Source organism: Rhinolophus sinicus, chromosome 2 (assembly GCF_057876585.1).
Source record: "Rhinolophus sinicus isolate RSI-liver-muscle chromosome 2, RSI-T2T, whole genome shotgun sequence".
Classification (NCBI taxonomy): Eukaryota; Metazoa; Chordata; class Mammalia; order Chiroptera; family Rhinolophidae; genus Rhinolophus; species Rhinolophus sinicus.
In genome coordinates this window covers 132,746,281-132,769,360 of record NC_142502.1, presented here as the reverse complement: position 1 = coordinate 132,769,360, position 23,080 = coordinate 132,746,281, and the positions used below count along the sequence as shown (strand labels likewise).

Below are 23,080 nucleotides of genomic sequence, written 5' to 3'. Positions count from 1 at the left end.
TCCTTTTGAGAATTGTGAAATACAGGGAATTAAAAGGAACCAAAATAGCATACACTGTTCCAATAACCAGAGACAACCACCTGGGAACCTTTGATGAGCTGTCTTCATATGTAATATCTATAACTATATTCTCCTTTGTCTAATTACATAGATTTTCCTTTTTTCTAATTACATAAATCATCTGGTATATATTAATAGTTAATGTTCTCGATGTTTTCCCTCATTACAGAATTCCTAGAGAAGACGAGAGAAAAAGATCCTTTTAGCTAAGGTTTGTTCCCTTTTCACAAAAACCTCTGCCTGCCTCAGAACCTTGTTTTCCTCAAGGTACAACTCTTAAAGGATCCTGGGAAATGGATTCTGTACAGCAGTGCAGAAAATGAAATATGTTTTTAGAGAAGAAAGCAAGATTAGTGAGGTATATGTAATACTCGACCAGAGCTTTGTAAAGCTTTGGCTGGTTCTGCTCCCTAAACCTTGCATCCTCATCGAGCCCGTACAGGAACAAAAAGAACTGAATTTTAAAATGGTAATTGAGTAGATAGTGCACGTCTTCTGAATGGTTTATCATTGCGATTATGTTGTAGAGTCTGTAAGGCAATGCAATGCTTGAAAGCCACTCACTGCTATGGTTAGCCAATTTTCACAGCATGATGGGAAAATATTTATCTTCATTTGAGTAAAGCCAACTGAAATGTTAAATGAATGGTCAACATGGAAAACACCATAGAAGTTACAATGTTAGCACAGGCAGTCTTGACACATTACACCATGCCTTTTTGTTCCTTTTTAGAAGATACAGGTGAACCTTCCTTTGATAGGAATCATGCAAAATTAGTTGATGTATAGGAAAGGATGAATTAAGCAGGTATTGATTTAGTTGAGGACCTCTGAACTAACTGCATTAGCAAACACTGAGGAATATTCTCTTTTGGGGTGCTTCCAGCAGCAAGGTGATGGTGCCCACAAGATGATTCAAGATTCCCTCTTAAGATTCTCTTAGGTTGTGTGTAATTAAACTTAATATTTTTACATGTGTTCTCTTACCTCATTCCTATTAATAATAAGCACAGTCCTCTTTTATTTAGAGCTCACGATGTGCCAAGCTCTGTTCCAAGAGCTTGATGTGTATTAACTCAATTACTGCTCAAGAAAACCTGATGAAATAAATACATACGTTGTCACCATTTATACCAAAGGAAACAGAAACGAGAAAGGGAAGGTTACTTATGTAAGGTCAAACAGCTGGTACATGCTGGGGCCAGAATTCAAAGGCAGTCTGGCTGTAGACTCTATGCTCTTAACAACAGTGCTTTAGAAATACCTTTAAATTCTGCTTACTATATTAAAATTATTTGTTTATATATCTCTGTCCGGAGCTACATTCTGAGTTGAAGACTTGTACACTATTTTATTCAGTTAGCAGAGTATTTTAAGGAAGAAAGGAAGGGAGAGAGGGGAGAAGAGAGGGAGGGAGGGAGGGAGGGAGGGAAGGAGGGAGGGAGGGAGGGAGGAAGGAAGGAAGGAAGGTAGGAAGGAAGGAAGGAAGGAAGGAAAGAAAGAAGGAAGGGAGAGAACTTAGCAAAGACATTTCTCAAATGACTCCCAGACTCCACCACTCCCGATTGTCCCCTGTCAGGACTGATTTATGATTGTTTGTGCCTACATACATTTGAGTCTTCACCCCTTTCCCAAGATGGTAAGCTGATCAGAGTAGAGACCATACTTGCAGTATATGAGTGTATTTATTGCTTTATTCCTAGTACCTAACATATATTTGACAAGGTGCATTCACTCAGTAACTGTTGGGAGGAGCAAAGCAAGGCCTGCCAGGCACCTTATATTTTGAAACATATAAAATTGATAATGAAGCAAGGAGAAAGTGCAAAAGAAATCGTGAATGCTATAAACTTTACAATGAAATGACAATTTGAATATTTTCTTCCTTTTTTTTTTTTTTTTTTAAATTGAACTTGTGAATTTAGCAAGCAGCAGAAAAGGTATAACATTTGAGAAAGGCAGGTGCCAGTAGAAGTAGCAGTCCCTTTGCTTCTTCTTAGTTTTGTCCACATAGGAATTGCTATCAAGAGAGTAAAAGTCTTACAAGTTTTTTGGAAACAATCAAGAACTTGAGAGAGCAATGTATGCATTTCACCCCAGGGTGGTTATGACTCAAATTCACGATTAGGGGAAAAGTTCGACAATTAGAATTTTTTAGCGGCTTAGGGATGATGAAATACTGTATTTTCTCAAGCAAACTCTACATAAAGTAAGCTACCTCCTGCAGATGCTCTCATTTCTAGCACTGAACAGTTCAGGTCCTTCTGTTTCCAAAAAGCAAGATAATATTTGGCTTAAATATGTGATATTCAGAAGAAAGCCTTTTATGCTTACATATATATTTTTAAAAAGCAAGTATGAAAACCACATCAAAGCCATGCAGATATTATAAAATGAGAACATTGCTTTTTCCTTTATCATTCCACCAAGGGCAGTGAGCTACGAGGACTCTATCTTTCTTCATTTTCCTAAGGAGCTCTCTGTGCAAACATGACATTACATGGAAAATGACGAAAGGCTAATGGGTCCACTGTCTCTGAAGTGGCTGTGAGAATGGAGAATTTCTGACCTGGGTGGGACCTCTTACACATCATTCAACACCTCGCTCTCATTTTCATATAAAGACACAGAAGCCAAGTGGAAAATAAGCTGCTGGATGTCAGGCAGCTGAGTGAGGCCAGTATCCCAGTCCCCTGACATCCCAGTTCAGGGCTCTGGCCACAGCCCAAGACTGGCTGGGAGACCAACAAAGCGCAGTGTGACACCAGCAAATCCAAACTTCCTCCTCACTTAGCAAAACCCAAAACTAACTACATGGCCTGTTACAGCCCTGCCTCTGTAGCTGGAGCCGCTCTAAAGACAAAGGTGCTTCTCCATGTGGTCATGATCAGTATTCTTTGTCAAGGTGGTTCCTTGAGTCTGGGCCAATGCAGTTTTCCCCATCAAGATATGTTCAGTATGCAAAAGTACTACAAACGTCAGTAACTGATGATTAAGTGTATTGAATGTTATGAGCTATTAAACATCATTAGAGACAGTAATGCACCACCTTGCAGAAGGCACAGATCATTAAGCATATGGATTTTAATTATTTCAGCTGTAGCCTTTTCCTGGATTGGTAGAAGAGGGTATAAGTTAATTTTGCATTTTTGTAGCCAGAAAGATTATCAAGCTGCAATATGGCATACTTCACAAATGAGAGCTTTGCAAGGACTTGTTAAATGCAGGAAGAGCCACATTCCATAAAACGGTGGATTATTTTCTGGCACTTGAATGCAGGGCAATACCATAAACTTGGAAACATTAAACAGTGACGTGCTAAGCTTCAGTGCAAAATGGAGTACAGAAGCTCAATACAGAACCCAGTGTCACTTAATATTTTTATAAAATTAAGAGAAAAAAAGGTGAAAATGTAGATTTCATTGTGCGATGTTTCTGAAATAAGTAACTATATCAAATATATAATTAAAGAAAGCATATTGGAAGTGAGTTTGTAAAGCAAATAAGCACTCAATAAATTATCTTTTGTATAAATCCAAAATTTCAATGACCCAGTATATGTAAAGCATCTAGGCATACTGCTGACTTATTTATGTTCATGCATAAATGTTTCTTTTGATCAGGATCTTTATTCCCCTATAACCATGAGCACAAATCAAAACCCACTGAAATGTCAATAGACTGACATTGGTTGCAATGTGATTTCAAAGCCTTTCAATGTATTGAGAAAGGAAGGAAACAGTGCCACAACTGGCATCCACATTAGAGAGCGGAGATAGTATGATCATCAAATTCTAATTCTGAATGAAAGAGGCAGGCTCAACATCTCAATATGCAAAGACAGAGACACCTTGGTTTCCTCTTGCTAATTAAGGTACTATGTAAGAAAATGCAGAGTAGGGAGGTGGTGGTGGGGATTTCATGTCCAAATTCCAGAATTTCACAATGCCTCGGAGGACATCATACAGCCTGAATCTTAGGAGATGCAAAATCGAGGTGTGACCTCTAGCACAGAAAACCTCTGCCTCCCTAGGAAACCATTCCAATTTGAGATAGTTCTAACTGTTAATTTTTTTTCTTCAAGTATTTGGTCTTTGATATGGTCTCCTGAACCACACATAAAAACCTAATACCCTCTTCAACAGCATAGATCTTGAGAGAATTTTTTTAAATGTCTTTAAGGAGAAGGAAAATGTCAAAACAAACATTCATCAGCCATTGCCCAAGAATTGCTGACTTATTTATATTCATAAGTCCATAAATGTTTCTTTTGATCAGGATCTTTATTCCCCTTTAACCATGAGCACAAATCAAAACCCACTGAAATGTCAATAGACTGATATAACACTTGGTAGTTGAAATGTGGTTTCAAAGCCTTTTAATGTAATGAGAAAAGAAGGAACTAATGCTACAACTGGCATCTAGACTGGAGAGCAGAGATAGTATGATCATCAAAATCCTAGGATCTAATTCTGAATGAAAGAGGCAGGCTCAACATTTCAATGTGCGAAGATAGAAGATTCCTTTTCAGTGGGCTGATTCAATTTTCTCTAGGATTTCCAAAGGAAAGAACCCCGGGATTGTCACACCACTTTCATGGAATTGGAGGGAAGTATAGATAGAGAAATGCAAGAATGAAGATTACAGGAAGTCACTGAATTTTATTTATATTTTTCTCTCCTTCCACTGGAAATGTGACCCACTACTTGTGTCAAAATTATGTGGGTATGCAAATGTCAGGGAACCTAGGACAAAATTGTTTTCAAATGCTAGTTAAATTTTCATATAACATACTCAGTATTTTTTTCTTCAACTTCCAGACATCATTTCTTATAAAGAACATAACAATTTAAAGCAAGAATCCAATTGTTAAATTGAAAAAAAAAAAATAGAATAAACGCACTATTTTCCCTGTATTTCCAGACTTTTTGGACACTCTTTGGTCAGTTGGACCCATGATCAGATTATCTTGCTGGTGTCAGAGTCTTTCTGCCTCTTGCAGGTTGCTCCCTATTAAAGAGGGTCCTATTCTGTGTGTCTTACTGTGTATTTCCTTTAAAATAAGTGGAAAAATAATGATAAATGAAGTGAAAATTGCCCTATATGCACTTACCTTTGGAGGTAAGAGCCCGGTCCCTTAATAAACATACTACTTGATAGAAATTAATAAACTCACATTGTGAGCATTAATTTAACCTCCCATGTAGTTCTGCCTATTGAGAGAATATTCTGATTATGCTGATGTTAGTATTTCACTCTATATGTCAGCATAATAAGAGTTGATAAACTAACATGGGCTTTTACAGCAAATACACATGGTGGTTTAATTCTTACATCCCTTACATACTGTGGAGAGACAGTGACTGAGCAGCAGTGGCCCTGGGGCACTGCTGGGAGTTATCTGATTGTGGTAACTATGGGAACTAGTTTTGAACAATGAAGGGGAGTTGATTTTCAATTCCTATTCTTCACACCAAAAGGAATTTAAGGGAGAGGTTGGAGAAGAAAACAAAGATGTCAAAGAAACTGTAGGGGAAGAACTTATTTTAGAAACCAAAATGCTTCAGTTCTAGGTACTACCTAGGCTCCACACGCAAAATTTTAAGCCGTCTCCAGATAGTAAGAAGCCATGAAATACAAAGCAGACATCCAGGCACATTAGACTGGGGACAATGACATCCCAAGTCTAATTTAGCACAAGCCCACACAGAGGTCACCACAGGCAAGCTAGGAATATATGCCTAGCTAAATATGGTTTAAAGTGAGAGCAAAATAAAGACAGTTCCAGAAAAAATAGGAAAAAGCTTAATGCCAAGCAACTTTATCAAAGGCAACATTAACATTTACATATCATGGAGGAGGACTGGGATTCAGAATGGAATGAATTTAAAAGATGAATGAAATGATAGGCATAAGTAACGTAGCCCAGTGTGTATCTAGCCCATACTAAAAAAAAAAATAATGAGAAGAAATGGTATCAAATAGTAGTAGCAATAGTGGTGATGACACAGCAGAAGTAGTAGTAACATTTGTGATAGCGTATTTTCTAGTAATGTCTAGCAATGTTTTTATGGATGATAGTCTCATAACTTTCATCTTATACGTAGTAGCTATACTACTATATGTGACAACCTATACTACCAACATAGACATGATTTGACTGCCTCACCTTGTGCTTTTATCTAAATGGAATTCATGTCAAAGTACTGTCAATTCGATCTCGTCAGTATTTCATTTTTTAATTAAATTATTGTGATCACATTGGTTAATAACATTACATAAGTTTCAGATGAACAAGTCTATAATACATCTTCTGTTCACCACCCATAGTCTAGTCTCCCTCCATCACCATATATTTGACAATCTTTATCTTATTCATCCTTCCCCACCCCCTTTCATCTTCTGGTAACCTCCATACTGTTGTCTGTCTATGACTTTTTGTTTGTTTGTTTGTTTGTTGCTTTCTGTTTTACATCCCACATATGAGTGGAATCATATGGTTCTTGTCTTTTTTCTGTCTGACTTATTTAGCTTAGTACGATATTATAAAGATCTATCCATGTTTTCAATAATGGCAGTATTTCATCCTTTCTTATGGCTAAGTAGCATTCCATTGTGTACATGTACACATTGTCTTTATCCAGTTATGCATCAAATAACACTTAAGTTGTTACTATGTTTTGGCTACTGTGAATAATTCTGCAGTGGACATAGGGGTACATTTATCTTTACGAATAAATGTCTTCAAATTTTAGGGGTAGATACCCAGAAGAAGGATTGCTAGGTCATATGGTAGCTCTATTCTTAGTTTTTTGAGGAAGCGCCCTACTATTTTCCATAGTGGTTGTACCAATTTACATTCCCACCAGCAGTATATGAGGGTTCCTTTTTCTCCATATCCTCTCCCACACTTGTTACTTTTTGTCTTATTGATAATACCGTGTTTTCCCCAAAATAAGACCTAGCCAGACCATCATCTCTAATGCATCTTTTGGAGCAAAAATTAATAAAAGACCTCGTATTATATTACATTATATTATATTATATTATATTATATTATATTATATTATATTATTATATATTTATTATATTATCCTGGGTTTTATATTATATAAGACCCACTATTATATTATATTATACCCAGTCTTATATTAAAATAAGATCCGGTCTTATATTAATTTTTGCTCCAAAAGACTGATTAGAGCTGATGGTCTATTAAGGTCTTATTTTAGGAGAAACATGGTAGCCATTCTAACAAGTGTGAGGTGTGGTATCTCATTGTGGTTTTGATTTGCATTTCCCTAATATCTTGTGAAGCTGAACATTTTTTTATATGTCTGTTGACTATTTGTATGTCTTCCTGGGAAAAGTGCTGTTCAGTTCATCTGTCCATTTCTTAATTGGGTGTTTGTTTTTTGTTGTTGAATTGTATGAGACCTTTATTCATTTTGGCTATTAACTCCTTCTCAGGGATAGTGTTTGCAAATATTTTCTCCCACTTGTAGGCTACCTTGTTGTTTTGTTGATGGTTTCTTTTGCTGTACAGAAGCTTCTCAGTTTGATATAGTCCCATTCATTTATTTTTGCTTTTACTTCCCTTTTGGGTTCAGGCTCATAAAAACTTCTCTGACAACAAGGTCCATATGTTTAATACCTACATTTTCTTCTATGTATTTTATCATTTCAGGTCTTATATTTAAGTTTTTAATATATTTTGAATTAATTTTTGTGTTTTATGTAAATAGCAGTGTAATTTCACTCTTTTGCATGTGGTTTTCCAAATTTCCCAACACAATTTATTGAACAAGCTTTCTTTTCTTCATTGCATGGTTTTGGCTCCTTTGTTAAAAATTAGTTGCCCATATACATGTGGGTTTATTTCTGCGCTCTCAGTTCTGTTCCATTGGTCTGTGTGTCTGCTTTTCTGCCACTACCATACTGTTTTGATTATCGTAGCTTTTTAGTTTGATTTGAAGTCAGGAAGTATGATACCTCTGGCTTTATTCTTTTTTCTCAAGATTGTTATGGCTATTCAGGGTCTTTTGTGGCTCCATAGAAATTTGATGATTTTGTTGTTCTATTTCTTTTAAAAATGCTATTGGGATTTTGATGGGGATTGCATTAAGCCTGTATATTGGTTTGGATAATATGGCCATTTTAACTATGTTGATTTTTCCAATCCATGAACATGGAATATTTTTGTGTTTCTTTTTGTCTTCTTCAGTTTTTTTCAAAATGTTTTGTGTTTTCAGTGTATAAGTTTTTTATTTCCTCTGTTATGTTTATCCCTAGGTATTTTATCCTTTTTTGTTGCAGTTGCAAGTTGAATTGTTTCTTCTTTTTTTCCCCCTGATATTTCATTGTTAGTATATAGGAACACAATGGATTTTTGTACATTAATTTGTATTCTGAAACTTTACTGTATTTGTTTATTGATTCTAATAGTTTTTTGGTGGAGTATTTAGGATTTTCTATATGTATATAGAATCATGCCACCTGCAAAAAAAATGACAATTTTACGTCTTCATTTCCAATTTGGATGTCTTTTATTTCTTTCTCTTGCCAGACTGCTCTGGCTAGGACTTCCTATGTTGAATAAGGGGTGAGATTGGGCATTGTTGTCTTGTTCCTGATCTTAGAGGAAAAGCTTCAGTAAACTTGGTTAACTGTCCAGTTGGTACAAATTCATGATGAATAACCCCTCTGATATCAAAAAAGGTTAGCAACATGGTTGCAACAAGTTTTCAAACTTAATTGTCTGTCCTAGTGTCTGTATGTGTCTGTATGTATTTTTAAGAACTTGTCCTTTTCTTCAAGGTTATCAAATTTGGTGGCATATATTCTGTCATTATCATTGCATATAGTCTTTTGAATTTCTGTGATGTCTGTGGTAACTTTTCTTTCATTTCCGATTTTGTTTCTTTTGTCTTTTTTACTTAGTGAGTCAACCCAGAAGTTTGTCAAATTTTTTTTTTTTTTTTTAATCTTTCAAAGAACTGGCTCTTTGTTGAACTATTTTTTTCTGTTGTCTTTTTGTTGTCTCTATTTCAATTAATTCTGCTCTAATATTTTTTCCTTTCTCCTACTGACTCTAGGCTTCATTTGTTTTTCTTTTTCTAGTTTTTTTAAAGTGAAATGTTAGGTTGCTTACTTGAGATTTTTTTGTTTGTTTGTTTCTTGAAGTAGGCCTGTAATGCTGTAAACTTCCCTCATGTTACCACTTTTGCTGAATACCAAAATTTTGGTATGTTGTATTTTCAATCATTAGACTCTATGTATCTTTTTTTCTTTTTCAATTACAGTGACATTCAATACTGTTTTATATTAGTTTTAGGTGTTCAGCATAGTGGTTAGACATTTATATGACTTATGAAGTGATCACCCTGATAAATTTGAGTACCCACCTGACACCATACGTAGTTATTACAAAATTATAGACTATATTTTTTATGCTGTACTTTACATCCTCGGAACTATTTTTGTAACTACCAATTTGTGCTTCTTAATTCTGTCATTTTTTTTTTTTTTTTTTTAATCCAGGCCCGCAAAACCCTCCTATATCTGGCCACTATAAACTATTCTCTGTATTTATGAATCTGTTTCTGTTTTGTTTCTTTGTTTATTCTGTTCTGTTTTTTTTTTTTTTTTAATCCCATATAAAGGGGTGACCAGTTAGCTCAATTGGTCACAGCATGGTGCTAATAACACCAAGGTTGCCGGTTCTATCTCCTTATGGACCTCTGTGAGCTGCGCCCTCCTTTAAAAAAAATAATAAAATCTAAATGCCACATATAAGTGAGAGCATAAGGTATTTGTCTTTCTCTGTCTGACTTACTCCACTAAGCACAGTACCCTCTATGTCCATCCGAGTTTTCACAAATGGTAAGATTTCATTCTTTTTTATGGGTGGGTAATATTCCATATATATATACCTTCATTACCTTATGGTTTATTGATGGGCACTTAAGTCACTTCCATATTTTAGCTATTTTAAATAATGCTTCAGTGAACATAGAGATGCATATATCTTCTTGAATTAGTATTCTGCATTTCTTTAGATAAATATCCAGAAGTAGAATTACTGGGTGATAAAGTAATTAGTTCTATTTTTAATTTTTTCAAGGAAACATCATACTGTTTTCCATAGTGGCTGCACCAATCTGTAATCCCACCAAGGATACACAAGAATTCCCTTTTCTCTACATCTTGCCAACAATTGTTGTTTGCTGATTTATTGATGATAGGTATTCTGACAGGTGTGAGGTAATAATCTCATTGTGGTTTTTATTTGCATTCTCTGATTTTTAGTGACAATGAGCATCTTTTCCTATGTCTGTTGGCCATGTGTATGTCCTGTTTGGACAAATGTCTATTCAGGTCCTCTGCCCATTTCTAAATTGTATAGTTTGTTTTTCTGGTGTTAAGTTGTATGAGTTTTTCATGAATGTTGGATATTAATCCCTATTGGATGTATCATTGGTGAATATCTTCCCCCATTCAGTAGGTTGTCTTTTTGTTTTGTTAATGGTTTCCTCTGCAATGCAAAAACCTTTTAGCTTTATGTAGACCCATGTGTTTATTTTTTCTTTTCTTTCTCTTGCCCGAGGAGATATATCAGAAAAAATATATAACTAAAAGCAATTCCAGAGAGTTTATTGCCTATGTTTTCTTCTAGGATTTTTATGGTTTTGGGTCTTACATTTAAATCTTTAATCTATTTTGGTCTTGTTCTTGTATATGGTCTAAGAAAGTGGTCCAGTTTCATTTTTGTGCAGGTGTCTGTCAAGTTTTACCAATACCATTTATTGAATAGACTGACTTTACCACATTGTATATTTTTGCCTCCTTTGTCATAGATTAAATGACTATATAGGTGTGGGTTTATTCCTGGTCTGTCTGTTCAGTTCCATTGATCTCTGTGTTTGTTTTTATGCCAGTGCCATACTATATAGCCTTGTAGTATAGTTTGATATCAGGTAGCCTGATATCTCCAACTTTGTTCTTCTTTCTCAAGATTGTATGGCTATTCGGGATCTTTTGTGGTTCCAAATAAATTTTAGGATTATTTGTTCTAGTTCTGTGAAAAATGCCATTGGTATTTTGATAGAAATTTCATTGAATCTACAGATTACTTTGGGTAGTTGGAGATTTTAACAATGTTAATTCTTCCTATCCATGAGCATGGTATATGCTTCCATTTATTTGTATCTTCTTTAGTGTCTTATATTTTATGAGTTTAGGTTTCACCTCCTTGGTTAAATTTATTCCTAGGTTTGTTTGTTTGTTTTGATGCAATTGTAAATGGGATTTTTTTTTTTCTCTAAGTTATCTTTCTGATAGTTCATTGTTGGTGTATAAACATGCAACTGATGTCTGAATATTGATTTTGTTTCCTGCTACTTTACTGACTTCATTTATCAGTTCTAATTGTTTTTTGTTGGGATCTTTGGGGTTCTTTATATATAGTATCACATCATTGCAAATAATGACAGTTTTACCTTTTTTTATTTCTAATTTGGAGGCCTCTTATTTCATTTTCTTGTCAAGTTGTTGTATCTATGACTTCCAATACTATGTTAAATAAAAGTGGTAAAAGTGGACATCCTTGTCTTGTTTCTAATTCTAAGGGAAACACGTTTACCTTTTTACAGTTGAGTATGATGTTTGCTGTTGATTTGTTGTATATGTCCTTTATTATATTGAGGTATGTTCTCTCTGTTTCCACTTTGCTGAGAGTTTTTATCATAAATGGATGCTGCATTTTGTCAATCACTTCTTCTTTTTCTGCATCTATTGATATAATCATATGATTTTTATCTTTCATTTTATTTATGTGGTGTATTTTTATCTTTCATTTTGTTTATGTGGCTATTGAAGCAAAATTGCATCCCAGGAATAAATCCCACTTGATCATGGTATATGATCTTTTTAATGTATTGCTTAATTCAGTTTGTTAATATTTTGTTGAAAATTGTTGTATCTGTGTACATCAGGGATATCAGTGTATGATTTTCTTTTTTCTTTTTCTTTTTTGTAATGTCTTTGTCTGGTTTCGGAATCAGGGTAATAGTAGCCTTGTAAAATTAGTTTGGGGGCCTTCCCTCCTCTTGAATTTTTTGGAATGGTTTGAGAAGGATAAATGTTAATTTTCCATTGACACCTATGGTAAAATTCACCTGTAAAGCCTTTCGGTCCAGTGCTTTTGTTTATTGGGAGTTTTTTGATTACTGATTCAGTTTCATTTGTAATAATTGGTCTGTTCAGATTTTCTGCTTCTTCTTGATTCAGTCTTGGAAGCTGGTATGTTTCTAGGAACTTACGCATTTCTTCCAGTTTGTTGGCATTTAAATATTCGTAGTATATTCTTATAATTCTTTGTATTTCTGTGGTGTAATTTGTCACTTCTCCTATTTCATTTCTGATTTTATTTATTTGGTTCCTCTTTCTTTTTTCTTGATGAGACTGGTTAAAGTTTTATCAATTTTGTTTACCTTTTCAAAGAACCAGCTCTTGGATACATTGATTGTGTGTGTGTATGTGTTTGTGTATGTGTGTGTGTGTGTGTGTGTGTGTGTGTGTGTGTGTGTATACACACCATATATATATATATATATATATATATATATATATATATATATATATATATATATATATATGGTTTTTGTTTTTTTAGAGTATGTTGTTTATTTCTGCTCTGATCTTTATCATTTTCTTCCTCTACTCACTTTGGGCTTTGTTGGTTTTTTCTTTTTTCCAGTTTCTTTAAGTGTATAGTTAGATTGTTTATTTGAGTTTTTCTTGTTTCTTGAGGTAGCACTGTACTATTATAAATTTCCTTCTTTGGACTGATTTCACTGTGTTCCATAGATTTGGGGTCATTGTGTTTTCATTTTCATTTGTCTCAAGGTATCTTTAGATTTCTTCCTTGATCTCGTTGCAAACTCATTCGTTGTTTAGTAGCGTGTTATTTATCCTCCATGTGTTGATGTGTTTTTCCATTATTTTCTTACTATTGATTTCTGGTTTCATACCATTGTGGTCGGAGAAGATACTTGGTATGATTTCAGTCTTCTTAAATTTATTGAGACTTGTTTTGTGGCCTAACATATAGTCTATCTTGGACAATATGTGCACTTGAAAAGGATGTATGTTCTTCTGCTTTGAGGCGAAATGCTCTAAAAATATCAATTAAATCCATCTGGTCTAGTGTGTCATTTAAAGCCACCATTTCTTTGTTGATTTTTTGTCTGGAAGATCTGTCCATTGGTGTCAATGGGGTGTTTATGTCTCATACTGTGAGTCTGTTACTGCTGATTGCTCCTTTTATGTTGGTCAATATTTGCTTTATATATCTAGGTATTCGTATATTGGGTGCATAAGTGTTACAAGGGTTATATCCTCTAGTCGCATTGATCCCTTTATCATTATGTAATGTCTTTCTTTGTCTCTTATTATAGTCTTTGTTTTAAAGTCCGTTTTGTCTGATATAAGTATTACTGCCATAGCTATTTTTCCTTTTCATTCTCATGAAATATTTTTTTCCATCTCTTTGCTTTCAGTCTGTGCATGTCTTTCAATCTGAAGTGGTTCTCTAGTAGACAGCATATGTACAAATCTTGTTTTCTTATCCATTGAGCTACCCTATTTCTTTTTATTGTGGCATTTATTCTATTTACATTTAAAATGATTATTGATAGGTATGTAGTTGTTGCCATTTTATTCATATTTATTTTCTTTTTCCCCCCTTCTTAAATAAGTAACTTTAACATTTCTTGTAATAACTGGTTTGGTGGTGAAGAAGTCCTTCGGCTTTTTCTTGCTTCGGAAGCTTTTTACCTGTCCTTTGTTTGTAAATGATAACTTGACAGGGTAGAGTAATCTTAGTTATAGGTCCTTGCTTTTCATCACTTAGAATATTTCATGCCAATCCGTTCCGGCTTGCAATGTTTCTGTTGAGAAAACCACTGATAATCTTATGGGAGCTTCTTTGTAAGTAACTTGCTGCCTTTCTCTTGCTGCTTTTAGGATTCTCTCTTTGTCTTTAACCTTTGCCATTCAAATTATAATGTCTCTTGATGTGGGCCTTTTTGGTTCATCCTGTTACTCTGCACTTCCTGGGCTTGTATGTCTGTTTCCTTCTCCAGGTTAGGGAAGTTTTCTGTCATTTCTTCAAATAGTTTCTCAATTCCTTCCTCTCCTTCTGGTACTCCTATGATGTGAAATTTGTTACACTTAATGTCGCAGACACCCCTTAAACTATCCTCATTTTTTTTTTCAGTTCTTTTTGCTCTTCCAATTGGGTGTTTTCTCTCACCTTGTCTTACATGCATGTTATTTCTCAGCTAAATATTTTAGTATTCTGGAAAAAGCAGTTCCCTGGGAAAAATAGCTAACTTTATCCTGATAAACTCACTGATCATTTTGCAATATAGATTTATGTTTTATTCAGTAATCCTAAACCTACAGGGATATGAAATTCATTGAAGTTTTAGCCGATTTCAGATTGCCTTTCCTTTGCAGTCGTGAATAACTTGAAATCATTTGTTTCTGCTTAACATGAGTTTTTAGTTTTAATTTAAATTGAATTAAATCATCTTCTATTTACCTTAGAAAAAAATCTCACAATTTAGCATGGGATTTCCATTTACCCATCACATTTACTAGTGTGGTTCTCTCTCATCTCTCTCTCTCTCACTCTCAATCACTCTCTCTCTCTCTCTAGCTCTGACTCTAGCTTTAGCTCTAGCTCGATCTTCTCATAGATATCTCCTGAGCTTCTTCCAGAGGTGCTTATTGTGGGTCCCAAGTTGATTAGCTCCATCTGAGAGCTCTGTATGGATATGTGGCATCCACTGGCCTTGAAGCAGTATTGATGACCACATGGTCAGCATCTGAAGTGCCATTATAATGACCCTGAAAACCTGAACTTGAAAGTCAATTTGATTAGGCATGATTCCTCCCCATGATGGGAGGGAGTGCCTTTTTCCTAAGAGTTGACCTAACTGACTGCCACTATTACCCAAGCTATGGCCCATATCAATTTAATCTGCAGAATTTGGGATCAACCATGTAGCTTCCTAGGTTCATATGCAGAATAAATCTTCCCTTTCTTTGAATAAGTGGATCCATTCCACTTATTCATGTATCTGTGGTGACCCTCTCAATATGTCATTAAATTAGCCTTGGTGTATAATGTCCTTTCTAGCTGTATTTTACAGACTGGGAAGGATGTAACCTTCTTCTCCAGCACACACAGATATCTTCTAAGAGGCTGTTTTGGAGGGGCGGAGAGGAGGAGGCGATTTCTGTAAGCCTGTGACAGGGTGGGACACTTGGATTGAATATGTCTACCAGCCTCTCTATCTTAAAGTTTATTTAGCCCTCTGGGGCCATGCATCTTGAAAATTCACTATTGTGCCACTATGGTAATGGATTTTTAAGTTTCTTCCTGGCTGTTATTATATATCAAGATTTGTTTATGCCTAGGCATAAAGAATAAGCTGATCAGCTATATAATATACTTATTGTAGATAATCTCTTCTAAAACCCAATAGCTCAATATATTTCCCTACACATCCACATTTACCAAGTATAAAAGTATCACTGCAAAGGTTTAAATAACTATAATGGTAACTGAGCAAGTGACATTGTATTCTGATCTGTCTATAAAATGGAAAGAGTTGTTTTTCATTTTCCCATGTATCTTCGGGTAAATCCCAGCACACACAGACTTTCAATGGTATAATTGACTATTTAAATGAGCTAAGTTTGGATTAATAGAGGAGAAGTAATCATTTCTATAAATAAAATACTGACCTTGACCCTAAATAAAACAATTGGTCATTTTAACTTTCTTCTTCTAGTTTATTGAAGCTTTTATGGCCCTGTGTATGCTCTGCTATGCGAAGCTTCATTTTGCTTTCTCTTAAACCTCTCCACCTCAAATAATATCCACCCCATTGACATTAGACCAGTCTCGTCTTAGTTAATGACCTCCCTTTCATTCTCCTTCCTGGGGTCCCTGTGCAAATGTGTGTACTGTTGATTTTACTGTGTCACTATTCACCATCGACTCCACCTTCTCTCTCTCTCTGTCTCTCTCTCTCTCTCTCTCTCTCTCTCTCCCTCCTCTCTCTCTCTCTCTCTCTCTCTCTCTCTCTCTCTCTCTCTCTCTCTCTCTCTCTCTCTCTCTCTCTCTGGTGTCCACATCTATTCCAACCCCAGATCTCCTGTTTCTCTAATAGAGATCCCATTAATATTCCCTTCCTCTCTGTATCATGTCCCTTTCACTGGTCTAGGCCCTCAATCTTGCTCTCGCAGACGATAACTGCGTTTGCCCTATGAACTGGTTTCTCTGCCGTATCCTTGAGGATATAGTCCAGGTCTCTTCCATGGCATTCCAAGCACTGGCCCTTCCCCTCTTGACCCTTTCCTCACTGTACCTTCCCCATGACAGCAATGACTGCAGTTCCTGACCCTGGGTGCCCAGTCCAGGTTTCAGAGCCTCACACAGTGTTCCTGCCGTCTGAGGTCCCCTTCTCACCTTTGTCTTCCTGGAAAACACTTCGTAGTTCTTCCAAGCCCACCAACGTTGACAGCTTCTTCCCAGCCTCATACTAAATGAGTAAATTACTCCCTTCTCTCTTTTGCCCACATTCTTAATCATATGTCTGCTGTGGCACATAATTACAGTATTATGTGTATGAATTTACAACATGTTTTCTTAGTACATGGGGCACTCCTTGAGACCAGGGCATTCTCTACCACCGTTGTAATTCCAGAGGCTAGTAGATACTCTGACATGAGGATGTGCCTAAGAAAACATTCTTTGGATTGCTGCAGTTGTCTTCTAAGTGTTCTCTTTATTTGCGAATAGGTTCCTAACAGAGTCTTAAAAGACTAGATTTTGGGTATCTCTCTAGTCTGTTATTGTCTGACTCGATTAAAAATATAGTGTTAACGAGGCCAAGATCTCAAGGTCCAGACCTCTGTGGAGCAGTCAACATCGCACCTGAACTGACAGCAACCTCAGTTAGCTGCCTGGGAAATGCCTGTTTGCAAGGGGAAAGGAGAGTGAGAATGAATCCTGTAAGGGCAAGCCCATCTCCACTGTTAGACAAATGGAATTAAATATACCCCTTATTGATGCTAAAAGCACAATTCTACACCGAATGTGAAATGTTTTGTCCACAGCACCTGTCCATGTGAACTGCTGAAGCATTTAACTTGAAAGGTTCTGTTGCGTTGGAGGCGGCAGAAGTACTACCTGGTCATGGTCGTTTTGCAATAAGAGCAAAATCACCCACGCACAGGTGGTTAGGGCTGCTGGCCTCTGAGTGTCCTGTCTGCTCACGCGCCTCTTGGTGTTTGTCTTCCAGGCGAGACCATGCGCATTGCCTCCTCGGAGTTTGCGGACGACCCGTGTTCGTCGGTGAAGCGTGGCACCATGGTGCGGGCGGCCCGGGCCTTGCTCTCGGCTGTGACGCGCCTACTCATCCTGGCTGACATGGCGGACGTCATGAGACTTTTATCTCATCTGAAAATTGTACGTATGTAGCACTTACCAAAACTTACTTTATGTGGGTTGTGACACTGACTATGTGTATCACGGCACTGAACTGCACTCAAGACACTTTACGGCTCACCAGATCACTTGGGCACTCACCCGTGTGACACCCCCCCAATAACTTCTAATATGAAAATTATCATCAATAATCTATTCAGAAAGTTATAAGAGATCCACTGGAATCTTTCAAAACACAGAGTTTGGACTTCCCCTTTACTTCCTGGCATACACAGCTGCATTCTTTTAGGCAGCAGAGACTGTGCCGGGCACACCTGCTCTGGCCTTGTCTTGAGATCCAGAGAAGTGCTGGTCCACGTGGTCGTTCAGACTAGGTCAGCTCCGCTGGGTATCGGGCCAAATGGTCACCTGTGCCCATCTTAATATGGAGTGTGTGTTGAATATAGTTTGCTACCTTCCCCAACCTTGCCCCTTTTTAGATATATGGACTTTGAGCCCATTTTAATATGGAGATAAAAATGAGCCCCCATCACATCTCCCATAGCCTTGTCACACTACACCTGTCATCTGTTATACCTGGATTGAGTTTCAGGGGACGTAGGTGCCCCACCAACCCATAGAACTCCATTATATGTGCCTTGCTTGTCATGGTTCCTTGGTTCCTTTTAACTCTGGTTTCCTAATGGAAGTGGAGACCTACCCTGTTCACAAGTTTTACTGGACCAGGGGCCAAGGCAACCTTCCCCGTTCTTAATATCTAGGCCCTTCTCAGTTTTCCTAGTTGCTAATTGGTATCTACTTGCAACCATGACGATTCAGTCGTTTGAACTACAGTGATTATTTCATTGCTTATGAACATGGTTTCTGCCTAGAGAGTCTCTATTTAGTGCTTTCAGTGGATCTTATTCCTGGACAGTTGGCACCAACCCTGGACTGATCTCAAGTCCTTAGATGATGGGATATTGACCCACACTTTCCTTTTGGGTGAACCAACCTATTACAGACTTAGTCCCCTAGCTCTGGCCATTCCTGGCACATCACTTTTGCTGTTATTCAATAATCAAGGCATGATTTTCTTTGTCAGTGAAACGAACAATGAGTGGGCAGGTGAGATGGGAAATGAACAGTGAGAGCCTGCTCTCCTCTCACCTTCTAACTCACATTTGTTCAGTAATTTCCAAAGAAATTTCAAAAAACAGAAGTGTTTTTTGTCAAAAAATTTGGGGCCAGATCTTTCATCTGACTTTGCTCCAATAAAGTGGCCAAGATTTCCAAATTATGTGTTAATTCTGCAATATTATGAAAGCCCTCAATTTCCAACATCTCCAGACCGAGTGCCATAGTTATAAACCACAAATCACTTCATAGTTTCTATTACAGGTGCCTGAGCAGCCAAGGGCCACATATCAGACCTGTTTGGGAGTTTTTCTCAGAGAATAGGGCCTCCAAAGCCAGGAAAGGGTCTTGCAAATAGGATGAAGTAAGCAGTGTGAGAAGAGGTTATTTCAGAGGATGTTGATATTAACTATTTGGCTTTTGGAGTAAGACCATATTGGTTTGATGTCCACTTACCAGCCGTGTTGTAACCCACCTCCTTATATCTCAGACACTTCCTTTGTTAATATGGTCTAATGACAGTACTGCCCTCAGCATCGTGGGTAGGTTTAAATAGGGGACCTCCTATGAAGCATTTATCACAGGAAGTAAGTGTTGGGTAAATGGCGGCCATGTTGCTGTAGTAAGAGCCACAGGACCTGTTGCAGACAGTCGTGTTGGCTGTCATTCCTCCAGTCCTCCTGTGTTACATTTATCTTTTAGGCAACAGATAACTTTATTCTCAAGTGTGTTGGATAAAACATTGCATCTTTCCCTTACAGCCTAATTAGTCTCCAAAGGCACCATTTTAAGAAAGGTCTTTATCAACATGGACAATCTTCCTTTACCAGGGGGAGAATAGGACTGAGCCTAAAGAAATGAACTTTACATCTCATATGTAATTCTTCTCTGTGCTGTGGAATGCCCTGTTCAGCCATTGTTGGGGATTGATGACACGCTAAACCTTCTCCCTGAGCTGCCCACACGTGAAAGGTGCTGGTGAAATCGGGCCTATAATGTGAGGTATGGTGCCAGTTGCTGCCTGAAATCCTGCCTTTCCACCCACCTGCTTTGCCCAGTGCTGTCGGCTGATAATACCACTGCAGCCTGTCATAATGTGGAGTCAATTGTATTCTTTCCCCAGCACAGTAGATTAAAGGAAGATAAAAAAAAAAAAAAAAAAAAAAAAAAAAAAGGGGGATTTAGCACAAAATCATGGAAAGGTCAACCCAGCAATATTAAGTCCTGTCAGACTGTCAGTAGTAAAATTAAAAACGATTGTAGACTAAATAACACATTTGTTGTACTTGGAGTAGCCTCTGCGGTGAACAGCAGTGGTGGAATGTTGCTATCTTGTGGGGCAAGTGAGGAATTACAATTTCTAGTGCCATCACTGAATCACTCAGGTTGTGGTCCGTGGCACACTTTTAGGTCCTGGTCAGCCCGGGTTTCATACTATGGGGCTATTGCCCCCCCCATCCCCCCAAAAATGCAACAATTCAGTGCAAACGAGCATGGTATATAATTCTCCTTAGTAGCGTTTTTGTTCTTTTCCATAGATGCACATCCTCTCATTAATAAGTTGTCTGCCAGCATCTATTTATTTGTTAACTCAGGCTGAAGAAAATGTTTTTCTGTATTTTGATGGAGCAGGTTAGAATGATCATCTACACCTTTGTCATGGCTTTTCCAGATAGAAAAAAAACTTTCTTTACCATATGAGTGCTAAAACACAGGTGAGAAAAAAGAGTGACAAATGCTTTCTAATAGTACAATATTTGTGACTCGATTTGCTGTTCATTCAGAAGCTTGAGTCCTGTGGCTTCCAGCTGTGGGAACCACTACCTGGCTGTTTTACTTTTAAGCATTGTGCATTATATTTTTCTTTTTAATCTTTGAGGCCACATGCCACATTTTTTATTGTTAGTCTTTCCAAATAGTGGTATTTCTGGTTTCTGATTAACTTCTAGGAATGCAGAAGGAATTGCCTTCTTATCAGAAGCTTATATTCATGTTTTTCAATCAACAATTCACTGAGTAGATGAAGGACAGTCAATTTAGTCTCCTAAAATACCCCACGCCTCCTCATTCTCTGCCCTGCAGATAGACATTTGTTCGTAAATTGAGTGACTGTGAGCTAATATTGTTCACCCTCTAAAAATGAGTGTAGAGTTGGGAGCTCCGCAGTGGTCTGATAATTTGGCCTGGTCTTTGCTTTCAGCTACCTTACAATTATATTGGGAAACTTCAGTTTATATGGCTGTTAAAGAGTCCATCTTTTCAGATATCATACAGATATGTCAGTTCTCTCATGCTTGTATTTGTGTGTGCTCTAGCATGGAACCCTTTTTGATTACATTGTGTTAAGGGTTCACATGACTGCAAATGGTTTTTGCTACTGTACTTGTTTCAAATTCAGGAGGCTAGTAATGGAATAGTGAGTTACATAGTTCAAAGCCAAATTACCACCAAAGTGGGCATTTGATGTTCCCGAGCAAAGTTTAAGTACTCTTTTGCACATCAGACATCTTTAAAAAATACTGAATTATAATAACATTTATTGTTGAAGTTGCTGGTGAGCGATTCCCCAGCCGACACCTGGTGTCTCCTGCAATCAGCTGACATTGTGTGTTAGGTTGACATGTGGCACTTCAGACTTTTAAAGGAATCCTTCATTTCAATCAGTGATCATGAAGATGGATATTTATTTTTCCTCAGCTCTGAATTAATGTAATCAGGTTATATTGTCAGTTTTTAGCGTTGGTGATGGCATTACACATATATACATCCAGACGTGTGTGTCAGAGAAAACAATCACCTTTTTTTCTCTCCTCAGGCTAGGTCCTGGAATAATAAAGTTCTTGATTATCTCAGAATTTCTCTCGAAAAGGTTGAGTAACAAAATAGAAAACAACAATCCCTTAGTCAACTTATCAGGAAAAGCAGATTTTCTTAGGTGCTACCAGGGGCTAAATTGAATTCTGCTATCTCATTGTTTGGGGGCATTGATGAGACAGGGTGACTTTAATAGTACCTGTGCTTTTTGTGATATTAGCATCAAATAGTCTTGTGCATCCTGAGGAACTTGTTTCTCAATAGTTACCATTTGGTCCTGCAGCTCATGTGGTTCTTGTGTTTGAATAACAGCAATCAATTGGTTTAAATTATCCTTGTCTTTGATTATAAAGGTAAAAATTACTGCCCAGGTATTAGCATACCTTCTGTCAGGCCTGTCATGGTATTAATTCCATATGTCTGACTTGCTCAGAATATATTATTTATTCAGTTATCCTTTCAAGAAGTACTTATTGGATGGCTGCTTTATGTAAGACACTGTGCCAACATATATAACTTCAAAGATGACTAAGATGTAGATCCTGCCTTCCAAACTTTATAGGCTGGTGGGGGAGGCATTAAGAAGGAATGCAATTCATGGTGAGAAAATGTGCATATTGATATGGTCCCACCTAGAAGGAAAACATAATAATTAGGATGTTTCCCATTTTAAATTACAGAAACCTCACTCAACCTGGTCTTTTAAAAAGGGAATATATTGGCTCACCAAACTAAAAGCCAGAACCTTCAGGCAAGGCTTGATCAAGGCACAAAATGTGACAGGGCTTAGGTTTCTATATCCTTTTCTTCAGTGAGGACACTCTTCTCTGTAGGCCCTTTTCTTGTAGTCTCAAAATAGCTGCTAACTATTTTCAACATAACATGCCCCTAGACTAAAGATAGCAAGAAAGAGGAAATTCTCTTCCCTGATAGCTGAAATAAACGTTCCACAGTCCTGCTATTCCTATTGGCCTGTGGAGCAGGTGCGTATCTCTGAGTTAGTTATTTAGAGGGGGAATGGGATGTGCTGAATTTTTAATTTGGTCACCCTTGCTCCTGTCCCTCACCAACCATCCCCCTAGCCAAAGATGGGACTGATTCAACTAAAATGTATTGTTGATCAGTTGAGGAAAATATGAGAAAGGGTGATGTGGCTGGGAGAGGGAGGTCTCAGGATTGGGTCTCACTGACCTGAAAGAGATTTACGTTTCCTCGAACCAATTGTTTTGACCAGATTAAATAGGCTGTGGTTATAGGCCCAAGCCTGAAGCTGGGGGCTAAGAGTTGAGCGTGATTGGAAAAAGGTTGGCCCCATCCAAAGAGCTGGGGGATATATCATTCTGTCCAGTAATACGAGGAAAACTGCACAGCCATTTGAACAGGGAAAGTTAAATGCAAAGAATTATTATCTCTCACAGCAGACAAGAGTAACAAGGGGTTGGCTAATAACAAGTAAAGTGAACGCTAAGGAGTGTCGGGGTAGTAGCTATAAGGAGCAGCTGCCACCCCTGGGACTGAGATGGAGCTCTGTGGGGAAACCCCCGCTCCTCCCCTAACCAGAGCTGC

General features: G+C 37.3%; 1 protein-coding gene across 8 annotated transcripts in view; it reads left to right on the top strand.

Annotated features, from left to right (window-relative positions):
• Positions 1-23,080, top strand: part of CTNNA2 (catenin alpha 2) — a 1,050,986-nt gene that overhangs the window by 293,512 nt on the left and 734,394 nt on the right. For all 8 annotated transcript variants that reach the window (XM_019750020.3, XM_074332253.2, XM_074332251.2 and 5 more), the window contains one exon: positions 17,439-17,605. In XM_019750020.3, the coding sequence (XP_019605579.1) occupies positions 17,439-17,605 (167 nt within the window). The remainder of the gene's footprint in view (positions 1-17,438; positions 17,606-23,080) is intronic.